The sequence below is a fragment of the Castor canadensis genome, chromosome 7 (assembly GCF_047511655.1).
Source record: "Castor canadensis chromosome 7, mCasCan1.hap1v2, whole genome shotgun sequence".
Classification (NCBI taxonomy): Eukaryota; Metazoa; Chordata; class Mammalia; order Rodentia; family Castoridae; genus Castor; species Castor canadensis.
In genome coordinates, this window is record NC_133392.1 from 141716047 (window position 1) to 141736091 (window position 20045).

General features: G+C 38.7%; 1 protein-coding gene across 23 annotated transcripts in view; it reads right to left on the reverse strand.

Moving 5' to 3' along the window:
- Positions 1-20045, reverse strand: part of Epb41 (erythrocyte membrane protein band 4.1) — a 203304-nt gene that overhangs the window by 78091 nt on the left and 105168 nt on the right. For all 23 annotated transcript variants that reach the window (XM_074080775.1, XM_074080768.1, XM_074080767.1 and 20 more), the window contains 3 exons: positions 12311-12353; positions 2525-2600; positions 232-450 (listed from right to left, as the gene is read on the reverse strand). In XM_074080775.1, coding sequence (XP_073936876.1) covers positions 232-450; positions 2525-2600; positions 12311-12353 — 338 coding nt within the window. The remainder of the gene's footprint in view (positions 1-231; positions 451-2524; positions 2601-12310; positions 12354-20045) is intronic.

Consider the following 20045-nt stretch of genomic DNA (forward strand, 5'->3'; position numbering starts at 1 on the left):
TATCTCACTTAGTTTTCATCTTACAATTCAATGACCATTACTTTGATGAGAAAACTGAAGTTCACAGGGCTTAAGTGAATTGCTCAAAGTCAAATAGTAGAGGAAATAAGCTCATGCTAACTCCCTGGTGGCACCATGATTCCTCATAGGCAAACAATGAGTCAATACCAAGTCAAGAGTTTAAACTTACTGCCAAAATAAACATAGAACAAACTCTGGAGACATATTCACCTGTATGACTTATGTAGTTCCATGACCTTCTCTTCAAGTTCCTTGGTCTGATTTGGGGCCACTTTAAAATCACTAACATAATCCACACCATGGAGTTCTGGGTCATAGTCTCCCAGCTCAGACTGGATGGTATAAGAACCTAGTAATGCTAAAGTTGCAAAGGAACAGGGCAGACGTCCTGCAACGATGTCCTGCCGAAGCTGAAGACATAAGTAGTATCTACAGCCAAAGAAGAAAAGATGTTAACATGCCAGCAACAACAACAGCAAAATACAGAGAGACAAAAAGGAAAGAAAGGGGGAAGAGAAAAGGAAAGAAAGGGGGAAGAGAGAAAAAAAGAAAGATTAAATAAAATAACACTGATAGTTTAATCTAGATAAGCATATGGTTGTTCATTGTAATATTATTTTGTCCCTTCTCTTTTCCCACAAAAATGAAAACAAATATAATTAGGTTGAACTCATAGTTGGAAAGCAGTTTAGACAGAGGATAAAGTTGAAAAGTCTGAAAGAGGTAAAGAAACTAATATTTTGTTAAGAATACAGTATTAAGTACCATAATACATATACTGTTCAATCTTCATAATACTTGTAAGATGGGCATTGCCAGATTATAGAAGAGGAAGAGGCAGACTCAGAGGCTTAGCTTCCTCACTGTTAGTAATTAAGGCTCTGTGGTCCAAAACCAGGCCCTCTGTTTTCTATTGCTGCTTTGCCATATGTGTAGATACTGTCCTTCACCAAGGTGACATTACTGACACATCCTCACTAGGGTATGAACATTCTGGTGTGTTTTCCTTCCATAATGGACTAAGTGGTATGCAGCCTTCCACATACTACTGGACACTTTATAAGACTAGTTCTACCTGTGTGATAAAATGTTGGGAATTCAGACTTTAGTTTAAACGCACAGATACTTCTATCAGTGTAATGCTTACACCTATGTCCCTGACCTCCTTACCATATGTGCCAACTGATTGAGCAGACCACTTCAGAATGTTATTGACAATTCCTTCACTAATTAGAATCATATCCTTGTTTTTACCATAAGTTGTTGAATAACATTTGCACCAACAAATTTTGCTATAATTAGTCACCAAATAGATACATTTAAAAAGTCAGATCAATATCATATAAATCACAAGAATTTCAAACTGCTTTAAAATATAGGTTATTAGCAAAGATGTTCTGTGTTATACAGAGTAAGGCTGGATGAAGAAAGAAGAGTAAGTAGCAATGCTAAGAGACATATGTTACCTGTGAAAACAGAATAATCAGTTTTCTCAGGGAGAGATATGTATGCATCTCAACTTTAAGAATACACTAAGGATGACTGGACAACAAAGTAATCTTTAATAAATGGTTTAGAGCTGATGGAGTGGCTCAAATGGTAGAGCTCCTGCCTCTTAAGCAGTACCCCAGTACTGCCAAAAAAAACCCAAAGAAACAAAACTTTTCACAGAATTTAATAATTAGAATTTAAGAGTATTTATTCTATACTTAAGAAATATGGAAACTGAGGCCTAGAGATTGTCAATTTATTTGAAATCAGATAGTTGACAGTAAAATCAGAATTAGAAAGCAGTTTCTCAGCAGCAGCAATTCAACTTAACAAACATTTGCCAAACACCTACTTAGTAAAAGCTCTATGCAAGATGTTATGGATATAAATACATACTATAGTACTGTGCCATATATTGCTTTTCCATTTTTTTGGTTAATATTTTTGCAAAATGTGATAAAAGTCATTTTCTTAAAAGAAATCAGTAGGTTGTTTTTAAAGATTGGAAAATTTTATTTTATAAATTAAGTGGGCTCAAAGGAAGATTAAACTCATGAGGATTATGTGCCTAACCATATAGTTCAAAAGGGAGATAAAAGAAATAGTAAGTAACTGTAACATTTGTTTTTCTGTTCCCTGTGAGGAACATAGTGAGACAGCAGTATGGAGAAAAAAAGAAGCAACCCAGACCTCAGCAGAGCCATTCTGAAAATAGGACTTGACGTTTTGACATTTGTGTCCTGCTCTCTTCAAGGTGATGTGGTTCCACCACTTTGCGGAACACACATGATAAGCAAGACTTGTTTCCCTGGCACTTTCTTCCGGAAGGTCAAATATTTCAGGCTTTTAGGCTCACTTTTTGGCAAGCCTGCCTTGAAGTGACCAGAAACTTCCTATCATAGGCTAATCACTTAACTGCTCATCATTTTCTTTAATTCTGAATAGGGAAATTCCCAGAGTTTATGATGGTGAGAATTAGCATTACATACTTCACTATTCATTAATTATTTACCTTGTTATGTCTTCTGTTAACTGTGCTGGGTCAGGTGGATAGAACTTCACGTTAAATGTGAAATTCCAAGGGACACCTGCAAAAATAAAGAAATTCTGTTTATGTCTAAGTTTCTGATTTGTTATAAGTACCTTAAAATACTCAAAAATTTCTATTTTTCTGAAATTTTTCAATATTTTCATGCTTAGGGTTAATTTTTTTAAAAGAATAAAGTTATTTAGACTCTGCTTATGAAAGACAGAGGATAGTTTTTTGTTGTTGGCTTATTTTCTTTGTTTCTTTTTTCTTAACCTGAATTAATAATTTTGTTTACAAGGGATTAGAACTACATGGACAAAATAACATGAAGGAAGCCATCTTATAGGTCAACTTGTTTGCACCAATGATTTAAAAATATGGTTAATCTGGGTCATCAAAGGTCATTCAAGTGATCAATGGATGTCCTTTTTCAGTTTTGCCATTACTTACTTGTGATTCTACAACAAATAAACAAAAGTATTCTTCTCATTAGTATGAGTGAGATTAGAAGATGATGATGATGATGATGATGATTATTATTTTGCAGTACTGGGGTTTGAACTCAGGGCCTACACCTTGAGCCCCTCTACCAGCCCTTTTTTGTGGTGGGTATTTTCAAGATAGGGTCTCTCAAACTATTTGCCTGGGCTGACTTCAAACTGCAATCCTCCTGATACCTGCCTCCTGAGTAGCTAGGATTACAGGTGTATACCACCGGCCCTTGGTTTATAAGATTATCTTATTTTATTATTATTTTGATCTGAGTTTTTTTTGTGTATGTCTTTTTTTATTATTATTCATTTATTCACACGTGTGTACACTGTTTGGGTCATTTCTCCCCTCTGCCCCCCGCCCCCACTCTCTCTCCCTAGAATATTATTTTAGAAACAAAAAGGAAGAAAGACTTGGTAAGGTGACTCACAGGTAATTCTAGCTACAAGGGAGGCCATCATGAGGAGGTAGAGAATTAGACCATCTCAACCAATAAAAATTGGTGTGGTGACAAGTGCTGTCATACCAGCTAGGCTGTGGGAAGCTACATAGGAGGATCATTGTCCAGACTGGCCAGGGAATAAATATGAGACCCTGTTTGAAAAATAACTAAAGCAAAAAGGGCTGGTGGTATTGTCCTTGCCTAGCAAGCACAAGGCCCATTCAAACTCCAGTACCACCACCACCAAAAAAACCTACACAAAACAAAAAACAGGGAGGTGGAGCAGAATTTTCAGTGTATACCATAAAGTAATACAACCTGTTGTTTTACTTTCTGATAGGATAAAATCACATCAATCTAGCAATTGTTAATTCATAATTCCCCATATAGACTTTTTTTAAAAGTCTTCTATACTACCTATAAAAATGCATTGGATAGAAAAACACAGAAAATGAAGATAGCTTAAAGGAATATTTAATATATGTGAATTAAGTATTTAAGAACTTTAAACATAAAATTAGTTATTTCACAACATATGTTAAGTGATAATTTTTTAATTGCATAAGAATAGCATTAAGGAAATCAAATTAGCAATAGTTTACAAAGTGTGATTTTTTCTTATCTCTCTATTTTGGTGGTGCTAGGGATGGAACCCAGGGCCCTGCACATGTTAGGCAAGTGCTCTACCACTTGAGCTACACTCTCAACCTTGTTTTTTCCTTTTTGAACTATGTTAAGTAACTCATACAGAAAGCTTGATAACACCTAGTGGGGGAAATAAACACTTTCAGGTATTGCTGATAAGCATGTAAACTGGCACAACACTATGAAGAACAATATCCATGAAAAAGTAAATGTATATGCCCTTGCAATTCCATTTCTATAAGTGAATCCAAACATACTTGAATGTAGTCAAAATGCTATAATTATATTTTTGTAACAGCAAAATTCTACAAACAACCTAAATATATTTACTAAGCAAAAGATGATCAGTTGTAGGGCTGGGGATGTATCTCAGTGATAAAGCACTTGCTAAGCATGCAAGGCAAGTGGTCCTGGGTTTTATCCCTAGCACTGCAAGGAAACAAACAAAAAGAATGAGTTTTGAAGCAGAAGATCAGTTAAATTATGTGTCAGTTAAAATATGTGGGGAACGAGGTAGGTGTTAAAAAGAAATAACTCTATCTAGAATAATCTCCAATATAGTGTTAAGTGAGAAAAAAATCAAAGGGAACAAACAGTATATATGCAAAGCTACTGAGCAAGTCAGAGAGTCAAAAAATGCATTATAGGTATGATTGTATATATATATATATATATATATATATATATACACACACACACACACATATACATACATACATATATATACATACACATAATATATACATATAGACAAAGTATCTCTATTTGGATATATAATAAACTAGTTCTAGTAGTTGGAATACTAAGAGGAAGAACTCCTGGAGAAAGAAGCGGAGGCTAGGGGAAAACAAATTGCAAGGAGACCTACTTTCACTACATATTTCTTTATTCCATTTGAATTTTGTACTGTGCACATTTACTACTTACTATACTGCAAATACTTTTAAAAGACAATCTGTCTCCTCCCACTAAATGTAAATTCACAAGGGCAAGAACTTCCTTCTATTTTATTTGGTATATATCCCTACTACCTAAAGCAGTACTTGGCATATCATGAGTGTTCAAGAAATAGTCATTAAATGAAGGAAATAAAGTAACTGATCTCACAGCATTGTTGTGAAGGTCATATGAGAATGCTAAAGATCTAGGGAAAATAAAGATTGCACGAAAGAAGGATCATACATATTACTATATTAAAATTATTTATCTATCCATTATTCCAGCTATCCCAATGATTTCAAGTTACTAGACCTAGTGAAATGAAAACACTTTTTTAAAAGTACAGTAATTGCTTCCCAGCCTTTTGGCTAAAGTCAAGTTTAGTAAAAACAAACAAATTGTACCTGTTTGGATTTTTCTCTCTGTTTAGCCCAAAATGAGGAAGTTTCACTGCATTAGAAATAACCATAACTAAGTGGAAATGTCCCAAAAATTAACACTTTTACTTTTGTTGATAGCAATAAGAAGAGGAACTCAAGACTTTCAGTTCCTATTCTTTTACATGCAAAAGTTACATGTTTTGGATATTATTAAAAAACTGCCCAGTGTCCTTGCAAGCAAGTTTAGAGCTATGCAACAGGGAGACTACAAAAGTTGATCACATAGAACTTAAAAATGTTCAACATTAGAATTTCTCCCTTCTGTTTATGGTGGCACACTTCTGTAATCCAGCTACTAGAGAGGCACAGGTAGGAAGTTTGAAGTCCAAGATCAGTTGGGGCAAAAGAGTGAAAAACTAAAAGCAAAAGGACTGGGATGTGGCTCAAGTGTTAGCAAACTACAGGCTCAGAGTTCAACCCCCAGTGCTGAAAAAAAAAAAAAAAAAAAAAACCTTCTAACCCAGCAACATTTCAAAAAAGTATATCATCTGATTCTAACCATGAGGACAAACTCAAATTGACCACTTATAAAATTGCTGGTCTGCGCTGTGGCTGCCCTGGTGAGATGAGGCTGGCCCTTCCCTGCCTGGCTCAGCTGAGATAGTTCTAAGCAGTAGTGAGATTTTAAGATACTAAGCTATAGGTAAGATTTTAATAAAATATGACCAGATTTTTGAAATTCAAGTCATGGGTGTGAAATTCTCAAATTTACATAAAAAGTGGAAGTGCATGCAATGTGACATTAAAAGAAGGAAAGCTGTGGCAGCTGTTGCTGTCCCTTACTCCCCATTGGAGGTCTGGAGCGTGTACCTGAACCCACGTAGCGCGTACAGTGCTTCTTGATGCCTTAGAAATAGGGAAATAATACTTTTTTTTTTGACAAGCAAGCTAGGAAAGAGAAAGTCCATCAGACAGTTAATTAGATCTGCCTCTCAGGAAATAGTACTAACTTGTTCTTTTTGTTCCTGGCTTTCAGCTTGTGAGATTACTCTATTTTTTTAATATAATTTTATTTCTTTCAATGAATCTAAAATAAAAAAAACTTTGGAACAAAAAAAAAATTGCTGGTCTGCACTCTTCAAAATTACCAAGATTATGAAATGTTTTAAGGATTCAGGAACTATTCCAGATTAAAGAAAACTAAAGAGATGTGACAATTAAATGCAAAGATTACCTTACACCTGGAGGACATCATTGGGACAGCTGACATAAGGTTTGTAGGCTATAGTACTACTGTTTCAATGTTAATTTCCTGTTATGGTTATGTAAGAAAACTCCTAGCTTTTAGAGTATAGAGGCAGAAGGACAGGACAACATGACTGCAACTTACTCTTTTAAATTGAAGTAGAAGTGAACCACTTAAAAGTGAACAATTTAGCAGCACTCAGTACATTCATGATGTCCTGCGACCATCATCTCCATCTAGCTCTTAAATGTTTTTCTCTCTCCCAAGGGAGACCCTGTGTCCAATAAGCAGTCACTTGTTTGGCCTCTGGCAACCACTAATGTTTCTGACACTCTGATTGACCTATTTTGTCTTTTAAATATAATGATAGAATGTGTGGCCTTTTCTGCCCAGATTCTTTCATTTGTCTGGTATTTATTTACTTATTTATTTAATTTATTTAGAAATCTTGACGAGCTCTCACTATGTTGCCCAAGCTGGCCTTAAACTCCTGGACTTTAGCAATCTACCAACCTCAGAGTCCCTAGTAGCTGGGACCATAGTCACATGCTACTGTGCCCAGCTTCCTTCCATCCAGCATAATGTTTTCAAGGCTCATCTACAAAGTTGACTCATCTTTATTCCTTTTTTGTGGCTGAATAATATTCTAGCATTTAAATATTCTACATTTTGTTTATCATTATCTGTTACTAGCTATTTGGGTTGTTTCCACCTTTGGCTATTGTGAATAGTGCTGCTACAAGGCAACTTACTTTTTGTTGTTGTTTGCTTTTTGGCAGTACTGGAGTTTGAACTCAGGGTCTCATGCTTGCCACGCAAGTGCTCTTACTGCTTAAGCCACTCTGCCAGCAAGGCAATTTACTTTTAAGTGCTTTAGGAAAAAACTGTGTGTGTGTGTAAATAAATAGAAAAGGAGATAAAGTAAATGTAGTGAGATATTAGCACCTGAGGAATCTGGGTAAAGGGCATCCAGGAAATCGTTATACCATTCTTTCAACTTTTCTGTAAGTCTGAAATCATGTTCAAAAATTTTAAATCCATAATTTAAAAAAATGCCTGTCTTGTGAGGACATAGGAAACCAAGAATTCTCACACAACACTGGTGGGGATGTAAACCGTTACAACCAATTTAAAGGGGAACAATTTGACAGCACTTGTAAAGGTGAAAATAAACATAACCTATAATTTACTCCGAGGTGTTCCACTGAACTTCACTTCTAGGCATACATCCATATCCTAGCCAGGCACCAATGGCTCACACCTGTAACACTAGCTACTCAGGAGGCAGAGATCAGGAGGATCACAGTTTGAAGCCAATCTGGGCAAATAGTTTGTTAAGACCGTATCTTGAAAAAAAAAGCCCTTCACAAAAAAGGGCTGGTGGAGTGGCTCAAGATGTATGTTCAAGCCCCAGGATTGGAAAACAAAACAAAACAAAACAAAACAAAAATATGTGTGTGTGTGTATCTCCATATCATAAATCAGTGTTTTTGAAACTGCAGATTATGATCTACTGCTTGAGGAGGGGGTAAGCACTTAAAAACATGAAATGGAATACAAAAGAAAAATCAGGGTGGGGATGATAACTCATGCCTGTAATTCAGCTACTTGGGAGGCAGAGATACGAGGCTCATGGTTCAAGGCCAGACTGCAATACCCTATCTCACTAGGTCTGGTGGTGCATGCCTGTAATCCTAGTTACTCAGGAGGTGTAGGCAGGAGGATCTCAGTCCAAGGCTGGCCGAACAAAAAGAGGGCTTAAAAAATAACTAAAAGGCCAAAAGGGCTGGAGGCATGGGTCAAGTGGTAGAGCACCTGCCTAGTAAGCATGAGGCCTTGAGTTCAAACCCCAAAAGTGCCAAAACAAAAACAGTTACATGTAATTATCTGTTATATAATTTAATAATGTTCAAAAAGATAAAACAGAACCCTATTTTTAGATAACAAAAATTCATAGGTAAAAACCATTTCAACAAATTCAGTGGAATCATTAACACAAACTTCTGGAGGAGAAGCAGAGGGCACATGGACTGAAGATGTTTTAAAGCATCATTCATGTAAATTACACAAGGTGCAAGACTAGCTTGCCCTTGCTCTATCCTATTCCAGAAAAGGGAGAAGGCAGCAGGACTGACTCAGTAGAGGAGGTCTCTCATCAGAATCAAGAAAATAAACAAACTAAACATTAAGCTAGGAGGAGGATAAGACTAGTAAAGTTAGAAAAAGGTACACATGGATAAGGCTGACTCTGAGGAAAATTAAAAAAAAAAAAAGATAAAGTAACTTTATATATTGTACATGGGTATGGATATATGAAAGGAAAAGTATAAAAACACAAACTATAGGAATCACCCCAGATCCACAATGGATCTCTAATGGATATGAAGAGAAGGAAAGAGAATGAGAGGCAAATTAGAGATAAAACTTCCCTGCTTTTTGGGCTGGAGGAGTGGCTCAAGCAGTAACAGTGCCTGCCTGCCTGCCTTAGCAAGCATGAGATCTTGAGTTCAAAAACCCAGGTTTTAAAATAAAACCTTCCCTGTTTTATTTTAAATAAAAAAATGTTAACACATGTTATTTCTGAGTGGGTGGCAAATCTATGGGTATTTGTTACATTAGCCATGATATTTTTCAGTATTTTTTGAGATATGAAAAATTTTTTTTCTTTTTTTTGTAGTACTGGGGTTTGAATTCAGGGCCTTGCACTTGCTAGGTAAGTGCTCTACCACTTGAGCCATGCTCCTGTCTCTTTTTGCTTTTCAGTTATTTTTTAGTTAGGGTCTCATGCTTTTTTCCTGGGCCAGTCTTCTCAGACCACAATCCTTGTACCTATGCCTCCTGTGTATTATGCCGCCTGAGATTATAGTTATGTAAGATCATGCTCAGCTTGCTTGCTGAGATGGAGATCTCTCTAACTTTCCACGTGGGCTGGCCTCATACCATGATTCTGCCAATCTCCATCTCCCAACTAGCTGGAATTTCAGGCATAAGCCACTCCAGCTGGTCTTGAAAAGAGATCTTCTGTTGAACCTCCACTACAATTTTAAATTTCTTTTCTTTCTTTTCTTTTCCTCCCTTCCTTTTTCTTTAGTGCTAAGGATCAAAACCATGGTATTATGCATGGTTGTTCTGAGCTAGCATTCTACCACTGAGCCATATTACTACCCCTAAATTTTGTACTTTTTATTCTGTTTCTAAGAATTACAGACACTTAACAAGTGTACACAGACGTATGTACAAATGCAAACTTTTTTTGAGTCAGGGTCTTGCTAACTTCTTGCCTGGGCTGGCCTTAAACTCTCAATCCTCCTGCTTGTACCTCCCAAGTAGCTAGGATTACAGGTGTGTACCACTATAGCTGGCTACAAATGCAAACTTGATTACAATAGCAAACTATTGAGATTAACTTAAAATGCCTAGCAATATGCTTACATATACTGTTATATAACCTATTTTTTCAAAATTTAATGAGATATATAGAGATAGTATAGATATACTATTTATAGAGTATTCCCAGTTATCTTACATAAAAAGATTAGCTGCATATTTACATAGACACACCCATGGGTTTCTTTAGACTCAGAACATCTCTAGAAGGAAGACAAGAAGTTAGTTAGCATGGTTGCCTCCAGGAAAGAAAACTGCGTGACTGAGACAGGGAAGAATGGAGATCTACCTTGCACTATTCTCACTGCACCTTTCAATTTTATGCCACATACCTATAGCATCTACTTTTAAAATTAGTTTAAAAAACTATGTAGGTCATATTTGCACTTTTGAAAAGCAATTATCTGAACTGCCTAGAAAAAAAATCTTCCTGATTGTAACAATATAACAGTGATTGAGTTATGTTTTCCTTGTTATGTCTCAAATATTCTGAGTAGTTTTTGTCCTGATGTGCTTTTTTTTTCTTGTTGAGACAGAATCTCACTATGTAGCCTCACAGGTTGCCTGAGCAACACAGTGAGACCATGTCTCAAAAATATATTTATACAGTAAAAACAAAACAAGCTTTTATAGGTAAAGAGCAAATATGAAAAGTTACCAGTCCAAAGGAATGTCTTGTTTTTCTATTTAGCAAAGTTAAAACAATTATAAACAGGGTCTAAAGGGAAACATTTCACCATAACAGAAGTGGTTTCTTTTAAAAAAACAAATGAAAAGCAAAATTAGTGTTCAGCTAATAGAATTAAAACTTACTGGTCATGATGAATAACAACTATTGCATTTCCTGAAAGTTTCTTCTAATAGAAATTTAAATTAAAAGTAGAGCTAGCAAGCCAGTCTCTACCCCCAAGTCAGGCACGGTGGCTCACTCAGGAGATGGAGATCAGGAGAACTGTGGTTCAAACCAGCCTAGGCAAAAAGTTAGTAAGACACCATCTCAACAAAACAAGTTTGGCCACATGTCTGTCATCCTAGCAATGTAGGACATGTTAGTGGCAAGTAAGTCTTGTTCCTCCACTCTTTTTTTCTTCCATAGTCCCTTACACTTCAGTTTGGAAAAAGACTGCTGGAAAGGATGAAAAGAACTACAGTGGTCTTCCCTTATCCTCAGAGGATATGTTCCAAGACCTCCAGTGGATGCTTGAAATCTCAAATAATACCAAACCTTATATATACTGTTTTTACACACACACACACACACACACACATACACACGTACCTATCATAAAGTTGAGAATTCATGTTTTCACTTAAAGGACATACCTTACAGTTTCTCTTTGGCCTAACCAAATTGCCAGCATTGCTACTCTTTGTGGCCACTATTAAGTAAAATAAGCTTACATGAACACCACCAGGCCTGTGATAGTTATCTGATAACTTGATAGCTACTAAGGAACTAGGGGAGGGGAGGGTATACAGTGTAAGCTGGACAAAGGGAGAATTCATGGCCTAGGTAAGATGGAGCAGATCCACACAAGATTTCATTCACTACTCAGAACAGCATGCAATTCAAAACATGAATTTTTATTTCTGGAATTTTCCATTTAATATTTTCAGATCATGTTGACTGTGGGTAACTGAAACTGTAAAAAATGAAACTGTGGATAAGGACTGTATAGAAAGAAAAACACAAAGAAAGTAAGAATACAGGGTTGGGGGAGTGGCTCAGTGGTAGAGTCAGGACTTAGCATATATAAGGCCCTGAGTTCAATCCCTAGCACCAAAAACAAAGACAGAAAAAAAAAGTTAAAATATATAATAGTGGAAAACAATTTAAAAAGAACAAGCTCTAACAACAATCTCCAACTAGAAGGCTACAGAGGTTTCAATCACTACCATATTGAGAAGTGACTCCTATTATCCTTACTCTTTTTCATCTTTGTTCTTTTCACCTTCTGTTATTCTCACCTGTTCCTATCTTTCCCAACTGTGCCCAGATGTAAAAAAAAAAAAAAAAAGAGTCAAGATCTGCCCTACATATCAATCAACAGTGTCCACCTCTGCTGCATCTTTCTATTATGGAATCCCCTCCTTCCATGGGAAAGCTTTATCTCAATTTCAAAGCACTCTGCGATAGTCAGGATTCTAAAGTAACTGACTCACAGCCAGAAGTGGTTGGAAATCCTCTGACCTACTAAAAGAAAGAAAGAACTATAAAAAGGGCTATATCCACTTACCTCGAACCTGTTTTTTTATTTCTTTGGCAGAATCCAGCCATGTCTGTAAAAAGAAGAAAAGGCATTCACACAGAATTCCAAAACACATAAACAACAGAGTACTGGAAGCAGGATCACTGATCATCTTGGATAAGTGCCTCCAGATCAACCTACATTTCTCTTGATAGTCTTTGCATTAATTTTATAAAGCATAGTGATTTTCAGCAGAGAAACAGGGAGCCAGAAGATGGGCTTGAATCCAAACTCTACTATACCCTGGCTGAATAGCTTAGGATAATCTACAAAATGAGATCATAGTAGTAGTACCCATTTCACAGATTTATGATGATTATTAAGTAAGTTAATATATATAAATCTTTTAGTAAGCAGCAAATGTGAAATAAGGCTATGCTATTTATATTACCTGTTTAAAAACTAGTAAAGATCTACAACCTGGATGACTGACATCATCCAAATCTTATCTTCCCCCTAATCCTGACCTTTGGTCTATTCAAGTTTTCTATGTCAGCATACCATCTGGCACATGCTTTGTGCCTAGTTAATGTTTACTGAGTGAATATTTGTTCCCTGACTACTTTGCTTACTCTAACCTCTCCTTTCAATATTCTCCCCCTTGATTTATGAGTCTATACACCACGAAGGTGGGGTTCTTCAACCCATGGTATCCCACATAAAACAATGGTATTAACATCTTTCATAAAACCTGTTGAGAAATATTTAAAGACAAAGATTACTGGGCTGGAGTTGTAGCTCAGGTTGCAGAACACTTGCCTAGCATTGTAAGGCCCTTGGCTCAATCTCTAATACTGAAAAAAATTACCAAATTTCTAGAATTATTTAAAGCAAATTTACTGAATACAAGACACATAGAGAAAAGCACATTGTCTAAGAAGTAGAATGCATGCTTAGCATATTCAAGGCACTGGGGCTTAATACACACACACACACACACACACACACACATACACATACACATACTATAAAACATGAGTAAAGCAACATATAAGAACTATAACACAACTAAAAATCCCAAGAGTCTTACTCTTGCTTCCATCTAATTCTTCCCTTTCCTTCATTCGAAAGGATTTAAAATTGGATTTTAGTGCTATTCAGAAAAGAGAAGTAGGGTGTTCCTTCCTCGCCTTCTACTAATAGGATACAGCACTGGTATCTACCATATATGCTCTACCAGAGGAATGGGCTTCAATATCATAGTTTTTTATTTGATTATGTGCTACTTTCACAGTTACAGAAAGATGATCATGACAACAGACAATAAGCACAAGAACAGAAACTACTTTCCTTTTGTATTCTTCTGCAATTAACATAGAAGATTAAGAAACATTTATTAATAAACACCACTTAATACAAAATTGCTCTATAGTACAAAAACCAGGCACATACTTTTTAAATCTGTCAGAAAGGGAGGACCTGGATGTCTTCTCCTTTGTTTCTTATTTAGATCAAAGAACTTTAGGTCTAAAGTTTTTTAAGAACAATTGATAAGTTGTGTGGAGCCTCCAAGAACTCTGTATTTTCCATTTTTTAAAGAGAATCTCTCAAGGTAATCTGAAGTTCCCAAGTTTCTTCCATGGATTCCGTGAGCCACTCTCTGATTCTGGGGATAAAATTCCCAACAACTTGACATTGAGAAGGCAATCCCAGATTTGCATCAATCACATGGGGACGCCAAGGTTTAAGTTACCTTTTGGAACAAATTATTACAGCTTGAACAAGACCAAAGGTCAAGGTCAAAAAACCTTCTGGAAATAATAAAAAATGCATTCAAGATCAGGTACGTTTATATTCAATTTGAAATATTTATTTCCCAGTATTTTATTTAGCCAACAATAATTGAGAAAGGATTCAATGTGGCAACCACTGTGGTTATTTAAAAAAAAAAAAGGACTAAAAAACAACAACTTCTCTATAAGGAGCTGTCATTTCATGTGAGAGATAAGCACTGAACAATCGGTGTGCTTGTTCTAGGTATGATCATTACTATGAGTATTCTAAGAACAACCTGGGTTAAAAGGCAGTTTGAAAATAGTATCACTAGTGTTTGGGGAATCTAAATTGAGTTTCAAGAGCCAAAGAACAAAAAGGAGTAATCAGAAAGGCACAAAAGTATAAAAGAGAACATGATACATCTGGGTTGCTGCATGTAGTCCAGCATAGCTTGAGCACAGAGGTAAGAAGGAGAGACATGAAACTGAAAAGAATAAGTCAGGGCCAAGTCCTGAGAGGCACAGCACTCCATGCTAAGAAACTTGGACTTCATCAAGTTCTAGACAAAGAGGATCCTCTGAAGTATTTAAAATAAAAGAGTGGCATGAATTAGAAGAAGCATGATTGTAGACAAGGAGACCAAGAAAGAGGCTGTTATTGAGAAAAATAATTGTAGTTCAGCAGACAGAAGGATTCAGACTTTGAAGTCAGACAGTCTTGAATTCCAATTGTTTCAACCTTTCCCTCATTTATTAGCTGTGAAACCTTACATGAGAAAATCTTTCTGGACCTCAATTTTTTCCTACGTAAAACTGGGACAAAACCCTCTTCACAGACATACTATGAATTAAATTATCTGCTAAGCATTAAAAATACATAATCAGTATTCAATAAATAGTACTGATATTGATCATTGAAAGGACCTGAAAGGATAAAGTCTATGGGACAGAGAGGAAAGATATTTAGGAATTTAGAATTTATGAAGAAGAAAATGGGTTGGGGGGAGGGGTGGACTCATGGTTAGGGTTAGTAAAGTATAATGATAAAGGATATTAATTCCCAAGATGCTGGTATGGGCAACTGAATAGATATAATACTTTTCACAGAGACAAGAAATATAGGAAAAGGGCAAATCTTATGAAAAAGAAAAATATATATAGCAAAAACTTAGATGAACCCAAATGTACATCACAGCAGGATGAATAAACTGTGCTCTATTTTTGGAAATCCAAATGGGATCTTTCTCTCTCTTTCCCTCTCTTTCTTACCCTCTCTCCCCACCCCCACTCTTGTGGTGAAGGGATCAAACACAAGACCTCCCCAGTACTAGGCAAGCACTCTACCACTGAACTACATACTCAGCCTCCAAGTGGAATATTTCAATAGATGGTTGGATAGCAGGTCTGGCACTCAGACAACATACTTGGATGAGAGATATAAATGTGGGTACGTTGTATAGGTAGTAAAGTCATGAAAGTAGATAAAGATCATCCAGGGAACATACAGTGGCGGGGAGGGAGAGACACTAAAGATATTCCCTTGGGGAATGCTTACATTTAAGTGATAGAAAACAAAGCACTGAGAAATTAAACAGAAGATGTGGCTAAAGTGGTTGGAAGAAACGGGAGAGACTAGTATCTCAGAATCTAAAGGAATGAAAATACTCAAGGATGGGGGAATAAGATCATCAGTATTACAAGAGGAACAAGTAGCATGAAGAGTCAAAATTCAGATTTTTCTTGCTACAGAGTAATTAGGGTGCAAATCAAGGTACAATGAGCTATACCAAGTGCAGATGAGAATGTGGCATAGCTGAAACCCTTACTCACTGTTGGCAGGAAAGTAAACTGGTAAATCCACTTTAGCAACTGTCTGCCACTAGCTACTAAAGCTGACCATGTATCTTTGAACCCCAGCAATTCCACTCCTAGGACTTCCACCAAGAGAAATGTGTATGGCAAGATGCACCAAAGCACAGTACAAGAATGCTATTAGCAGCACTACTCATAAAAGCCTCAACTAGATAAGCCAAATGCCCACCAAAAGTAGAATGCACAAATAAAGTGTGGTATTATCAAACAACGAACTATATTATACAACAGAGAGGAAGAATTACTGCTACTTGCAATTGTATGGCTGAATTTTGAAAATATGAGATTGAACAAAAGAAGCCAAACCTAAGAGAACATATGCCAGAAAGGCAGGGAGGGGGGAAGGGAGATAATGAGAGACAATGAGGGAGATAATGAGTACAACAGTGAAACAACAACAACAACAAAAAAACAGATTTGAGAAATGTCAAGTAGCACCTGGGCAAAGACTACAGAAGGGTTATCTTGCCCCAGAGGTTAAAACAGCCAATGAAATAATATGTGACCATGTATGGGACAAGCTATACCCCTCTATTTTTGTAACCTGCTCTAAATGGTATATAAGGAAAGCCCCCTTTGTTCTTGGGGCTGACTTTGGACTCAAGTCTGCTGAGTTGCTGTTGGCCTGCTTAATAAGCTTGCTTCCTGAAAGGTTTGGTGCCCTGTCTCTCTGAGCTGTCCTACAACATTTCTGGGCACTCGTCTGGGATTTAGAGGCCAATGTTCTCACCTCCTTGTTGCTGGCTCAGCATCCCTGGCCTCCTTGGAAGGCTGCCCCTGCCAGGCACCACCGGATGTGTTGATCAAAGGGGAGGGAGCCTCTCTCCCAGCAAACAGAGAAGGTGAGTTTTGGTCACACAAAGGAACCCGAAAAGGCTTAGGAATCAACTTGGGAGCCCCACTCATCAGACTGTAAGAACCCGGGTTTGAATTCAGGTCTGCCTCAGGAGGCAGAAGGGGAGTCTGATCAACTCTCAGCAAGACACCCCTGTAACTGCCTTTTGGGGTGAAACCGTGTCTCTCAGGTTCAGGAAGCTGGGTGGAATACTGTGCTATGTGAGTATGTGAAAGTGCAAGCCTGAGACGTAGCCCAGCTGCAAAGTGAATGCGGAGTCCTGATCCACAGGTCCATGAGGAAGTCACATGGTTCAGGGTGAGCCCTAACAGGGCATCCAGTCCAGGGCTTATATGGACTCTCTACAGGGATTTAGAGACACCTAAATCCCTGCAAGGGGAGCAGCTAAGACAGACAAAGCAAGTGGTGTTATTTGTTTTCTCCTGTGTGCTGGAGAGAAGGACCCCTTTCCTCCTCTCCACAGCCTTCATCCATTCTATCTCTGTTGCTGTCTTGATGTCTGGTAATGGGAAGAATGGGAAGAAGTCAGAGTAAGAACACCCCCCTGCAGTGTGCATGCTTAAGAACTTTAAAAAGGGATTTAATAGAAATTACTGAGTCAAGCAGACTCCTGTAAGCTTAGGACCTTCTGTGAAACAGACTGGCCTGCGTCACAGCAGGCCAGTAGGATGGCCTTGGGAGGGGTCATTAGATAAGGTCATAGTCAATAGAGGTTTTGAAGTTGTTGTAGGGGAGCCTCGACACCCAGATCAGTTTCTTTTGACTGCTGGCAGGATGCAGTCTTCAGGCGGCCCACATGGCTAAAGCCCTACCTAAGCATGTAGGGTCACAGTAGCCAGGGTGGCAGCAGCTTCCAAGTGCAGGGAAAAACGTAAAATGCCAGAGAAACCCATATTAGTGGGTGCACCCCAAGGACACCCTGCCTCCTTATGTGCTACTGTACCCACCACCTTCTGCCCCTTTGTCTCTACCCTTAGAAGGGGAAGCAGCATCAGATGGGGAAGCCCCACAGCAAATATGCCTACAAGGTTGGGCCCAGGAGTCTTTGAAACTGCAACAACCCCACCTTCCTCAGGCCTCACTCCGAGCCCATCAGTCCTCACTCCACAGCTCCCTGCAAGACTGGCCCCTGGGTTCAACTAGGAACATATGAACAGTCCCATTATGGGCCTAGCCTCTCCCCCAGAACCCAACACCCTGCGGATGCCCCTGAGAGAGGTCCAGGGCCAAATATATTATGACCAGCACAGTCAGATACAAGGAGGAAGGCGGACATTCATCTACCAGCCTTTGACCACCACAGACCTCCTAAATAGGAAGCACCATACCCACTCCTTCACGGAAAAGCTTCAGGCTCTGATTGATCTAATGCAGTCCATCATCCAAACTCATAAGCCCACCTGGACAGACTACCGATAGCTTCTTCTGATCTTATTTAATACTGAGGAGTGACGTCGTATTTGGTGGCTCTAAAGTGGCTGGAAGATCATGCCCCTGTGGGCATTCTAAATGCCCAAACCTACACTCAAGGCCAGTTCCCCGAGGAGGACGCCATTGGGACCCTAATGATGACTGAGATTGCCAGCGGCTTGAATGGTATCAGGAGGCATTATTAGGAGGCATAAAGGAAGGGGGGGAAATGGCCCATACATGCTTTTGGGACTTATCCCAGCTGAGGCAAAGTTCTTTACATGCCTGGACCTTAAGGACACATTTTTCTGCATCCACCTGGCCCCACAGAGCCAACCCATGTTTGTCTTCCAATGGGAAAGTTCTAGTACTGGAGAGAAGGGACAATTGACTTGGACTCGGTTGCCACAAGGCTTCAAAAACTCTCCCACTATCTTTGGAACTGCCCTGGCATCTGACCTAAAGGCTTTCTCAGCTGGCCAGAATGACTGAACACTCCTCCAGTACATAGATGACCTTCTGTTGGCTGGACCAACTCAGGAGGATTGTATGGAAGGAGCTCGCCTCTTCCATTTATGGAAGACAGGATATAAGGTTTTATGAAAGAAAGCCCAGATTTGCCAGGATATTGTCAAATATCTCAGGTTTCACCTGTCATAAGGACAACACAGACTGGAGCCTGAGAGGAAATAGGCCATCTGTTCCATTCTGGCCCCCAAGACCCATTGACAGATTGGAGAATTTCTAGGGGTTATAGGTTTCTGCTGGATCTGGATCCCAATTACTCTCTCTTGGAAAAACCCCATTATGAAGCCACAAAGCGGGGAGAACGAGAACCCATGATATGGGGAGAGGAGCAAGAAAAGGCCTTTAAAGAAATTAAAGGGCACTCACAAATGCCCCTGCTCTGGGCTTGCCAGGTGTGATGAAGCCCTTCTTCCTATACGTACATGAGAGACTGCGGACAGCTGTAGGAGTCTTGATCTAGCTGCTAGGTTCCTGGCACAGCCCAGTGGCCTATTTATCAAAGGAAGTTGGTGCAGTATCCCAAGGATGGCCGCTCTGCCTGCATGACCTGGTGGCCACTGCCATCTTGGTGGCTGAAGCATACAAACTTACTTTGGGACAAGAACTCACAGTCCAAGTTCCCCACTCTGTTTTGACCCTTATAGAATATAAAGGAAATTATTGGCTGACAAACTCCCGAATGGTCAGATATCAAAGCATGTTAAAAACCCACACATCCAACTAAGGGTTGTAAAGACTCTAAACCTGGCCACCCTATTACCAGTTGATTCAGGCCCCCCAGAACATGACTGTTTATAGAGGTTATGGATGAGTCAAGTCCAGCTGGTTGGACTTGACTGATCAGCCCATCAGTCATCCGGATGTTGAGTATTCCACAGATGGCAGCAGCTTTGTCCAGGATGGTACAGGTTTTGCCAGATATGCAGTAGTGACTATGGACACTGTCACTGAAGCATGTCCACTGCCAATTGGAACCGCTGCACAAAAAGCTGAGCTCATCGCTCTCATGCGAGCACTTCAGCTCACTGCAGGAGTGCAGGAAAACATCTATATGGACTCTAAATATGCCTTTACTATCATTCATGTCCATGGAACCGTATATAAAGAAAGGGGGCTCATTAACTTGGGAGGAAAAAGTGTTAAGTATGGATAACAAATTCTGGAATTGCTAGAAGCTGTATGGGCCCCTAAGCAAGTAGCAGTCATGCACTGCCTAGGGCACCAGAAGGGATAGACAACAGCTGTTCAGGGAAACCAAAATGCTGATAGGGAAGCCAAGTGAGCATTCCTCACAGGAGGACAAACCTCAGCCTCACTGGCAGCTTTTTGTTCCCATGCTCTA